This window comes from Stegastes partitus, unplaced genomic scaffold, assembly GCF_000690725.1.
Source record: "Stegastes partitus isolate 25-593 unplaced genomic scaffold, Stegastes_partitus-1.0.2 Scaffold457, whole genome shotgun sequence".
NCBI lineage: Eukaryota > Metazoa > Chordata > Actinopteri > Pomacentridae > Stegastes > Stegastes partitus.
In genome coordinates this window covers 315014-318010 of record NW_007578188.1, presented here as the reverse complement: position 1 = coordinate 318010, position 2997 = coordinate 315014, and the positions used below count along the sequence as shown (strand labels likewise).

Genomic DNA, 2997 nt, shown 5'->3' with positions numbered 1-2997 from the left:
CTGGTTTAAGTACTGGCAGAGAGAGTGAAGTGGCGAGTCTAACCCAGGTATGGCTCCTCAGCTTGATTGCACGGAGATGAAGCACAGGTGTAACCCATCAGCGCCGCCTGCACTGCCGCTCACGCCCACCTAGAGGAAAAGGAGGAAGGGAAGGAGGGAGGGGGAGTACCGCCACTAGTCGGCGCCAACGGCTGTGACAGATTGTTATGAAAGCATTTGGATGTTGGGTTTGTAGTCTGGAGACAGTGGAGTGAATGGTGTCACACGCTGCCTCTGCATCAGCTGATGGGGGAATGTAAACAGCGACTACAGTAGCAGAAGTGAGCTCCCTTGGCATGTGGTATGGACGCAACTAACAGTTCACTATCTGGGCTACAGAAACATTCCTTCTCGGCAACATGTCCAGGGTTACACCATCTCTCATTAAAAAAACAGTGCAATTCCCCGTCCTTTCTTCTCACCGCTCCTGTCCATGTCTCTGTCCACCCGTACTGTCTGGAAGCCGGGTACAGCAGCGCTGGAATCCGGGGAAAGCGAGGGTACAGCAGGTTTAAATTTCCTCTGCTTGGCTTTCAGCTTAGCTCCAGCTCTGCAACCCCGGCGTCTCCTTCGTAGCTCCTCTGGGATTTCAGGCCTAGCTCCGGACAGTAGCAGCGGTTTACTCAACGCGATCAGCTGGTCCCGTGTGTAAACAATGCTATCACTCCGCTCCACGTGGTTCCAGTTGTAAAAAGTAGGAACAAAACTACAATAAAACTAGTCAAACAAAAAGTGGCCATTGCTGGAAGTACATACACCGTATTACAGGTAAGATGAGAAAGCATTTCTTCAGGATCATTTAATTAGTAAGGTTTGCGGAATGCACGTCTGGGATAGACATGACATTTAATTTTTACTCTCACTGTCTCCTGAAGGGGCCGTTGCGTCCATGCGCACTGCCATCACGTTGAACATGGTGAACCTCTTCAGGTCCTGGTAGGTCTTCAGGGACACAAAGACACACACAATGGTGTGACGATGGTGAAGCCGCAGATGCTGCCCAGAGCTAGCTGCCTGTCTGTCCTCCTAGAATAATGTCGTCCCCTCCAGCTGTATGTCCGTCTGGGATGTTGTCGTGGAGCTATGTTTCTGTTAAAGCAAACACGCGGCAGTCTTTCCACTCTCTGTGGGTTTCTCTCAGAAAACGTAACCCATCCAGCTTGTTGCAGAGGGAGCGGACATTGGAGAGTTGGAGGACGGTCCTGCTGGTCTGGAGGGGTTAGCCTTTATCCTAGCATGGATCTGGCTTTCTTCCTCCTCCTTTGTTTACGTTCATACCGTTTGCACTTCCTTCTCTCTTGTGTAACTGCTGGGGTAGTCTCTGATCGGACTCAGTGTCAGTGTAGTATGTCCAAATCACAACTGGCCGCTGTGATTTTAGCGACGTTCATTGCCCTGATGTTCAGCAAAGTCTCTCGGCTGTAAGTTTTGCGGAATAAACGTCTGGGATAGACAATTTGGGGAAAAGCCAAAACAACTCCATTTCATGGAAGTGGAGTTTTTTTTTTTAGCAACCAACTCCTCCGTTTGGCTTTCAACCATGGCTCTCCATGCGGCTACCACTACACACACAAACAAGAAGGCAGGAAAGAAATTGCGTCATTGCCCGTAATTCGCTATGATTAGTTAGTCAGGTTGACGGCGTAATACATCTGGTGCATCAGCATAGAGCTGCAATTTATAGAATGTGACCTAAACCAGGGGCTGCAAGGGTCAGTGGTTAGCACTGTTGTCTCGCAGCAAGTAGGTCGCTGGTTCGCATCCTGGTGAGGACAACCGGAATCTTTCTGCGTGGAGTTTGTATGTTCTCCCGGTGCAGCGTGTGTTCTCTCCGAGTTCTCCGGCTTCCTCCCACAAGTCCAGAAACATGTTGAGGTTAATTGGTGATTCTGAATTGTCCATGGGTGTGAATGTGAGTGTGCTTGGTTGTCTGTCTCTAAGTGTAGCCCTGCGATAGACTGGCAACCTGTCCAGGGTGTCCCCTCCTTACGCCTGAGTCAGCTGGGATAGGCTCCAGCCCCCCCGCGACCCCAGTGAGGATTAAGCGGTGTATAGATAATGGATGGATGGTCCATACTGTCTCCTCACTTTGGCAGATCATCTACATGTTCTAATCCTTCACGATCTAATATCGTCATATCATGCACCTGTACTTGGCACGGTCGTTTTAAAGAACAAATCACTCCATAACTTGTGAACAAAGCAATTTTAACAAAATCCATCAGTCACAGATCTAAGTTATGGACTCGACTGTCTACCCTTACAGTTTCAGGCCTTGAAAGTTAATCCCAAGTTATTTGGTAACAAATAAATAGACAGACAGACACATAAACCAACTACTGTAACCTTGCATGCGCTGAGGGTTAAATATCCTTAGTATAGAAGGCTTACACTTGGAGTTTCCAGCCTTTTAAGTACACTGGTGACAGGTTAAATCAATTCAAAGCACATTCATTAAATTTAACATGAGCAAAATCAGGATTTTAGAAAAACCTCTCAGTATAAGCTGAAGTAGTTCATTCAACAATGAAATAAGTTAAAGCCGTAAATGACCCCCAAGTCTCAAAAGTTTTGTTAGCAGGACATTATATGCTTTACAAAGCTCATGATTGTTAAAGGCTAATTGTTGCAGGCTTGATGCATTATATTGCATAAGATTGAGTTCTTGTTTTTTTTCTGCTATTACAGTGAATGAGAGAAAAAATGAAATAAGTATTATTACATGCAACCCATGACACCCAAAATGTGTTGTCATGTTGTGTATATCAGATTCACAGTACTAATTTGTGGTTTATCATCTCATTTCAGAGAAACAGATGGGCTTAGTGGATAACTTGGCGGAATTTTCTAAAGCCTTGAAGCCTGCTTGCCGTTGTGTAACTCCAGAGGAATACACCTCTTCACTTCTAGACAGTGAAGAAGCTGCAGCATTCATACGTTACATCAGAAACAGGTAAA

General features: G+C 46.2%; 1 protein-coding gene across 1 annotated transcript in view; it reads left to right on the top strand.

Moving 5' to 3' along the window:
- cabcoco1 (ciliary associated calcium binding coiled-coil 1) overlaps positions 1-2997 on the top strand; it is a 19012-nt gene that overhangs the window by 6230 nt on the left and 9785 nt on the right. Inside the window, exon 4 of the mRNA XM_008286515.1 lies at positions 2848-2992. Coding sequence (XP_008284737.1) covers positions 2848-2992 — 145 coding nt within the window. The remainder of the gene's footprint in view (positions 1-2847; positions 2993-2997) is intronic.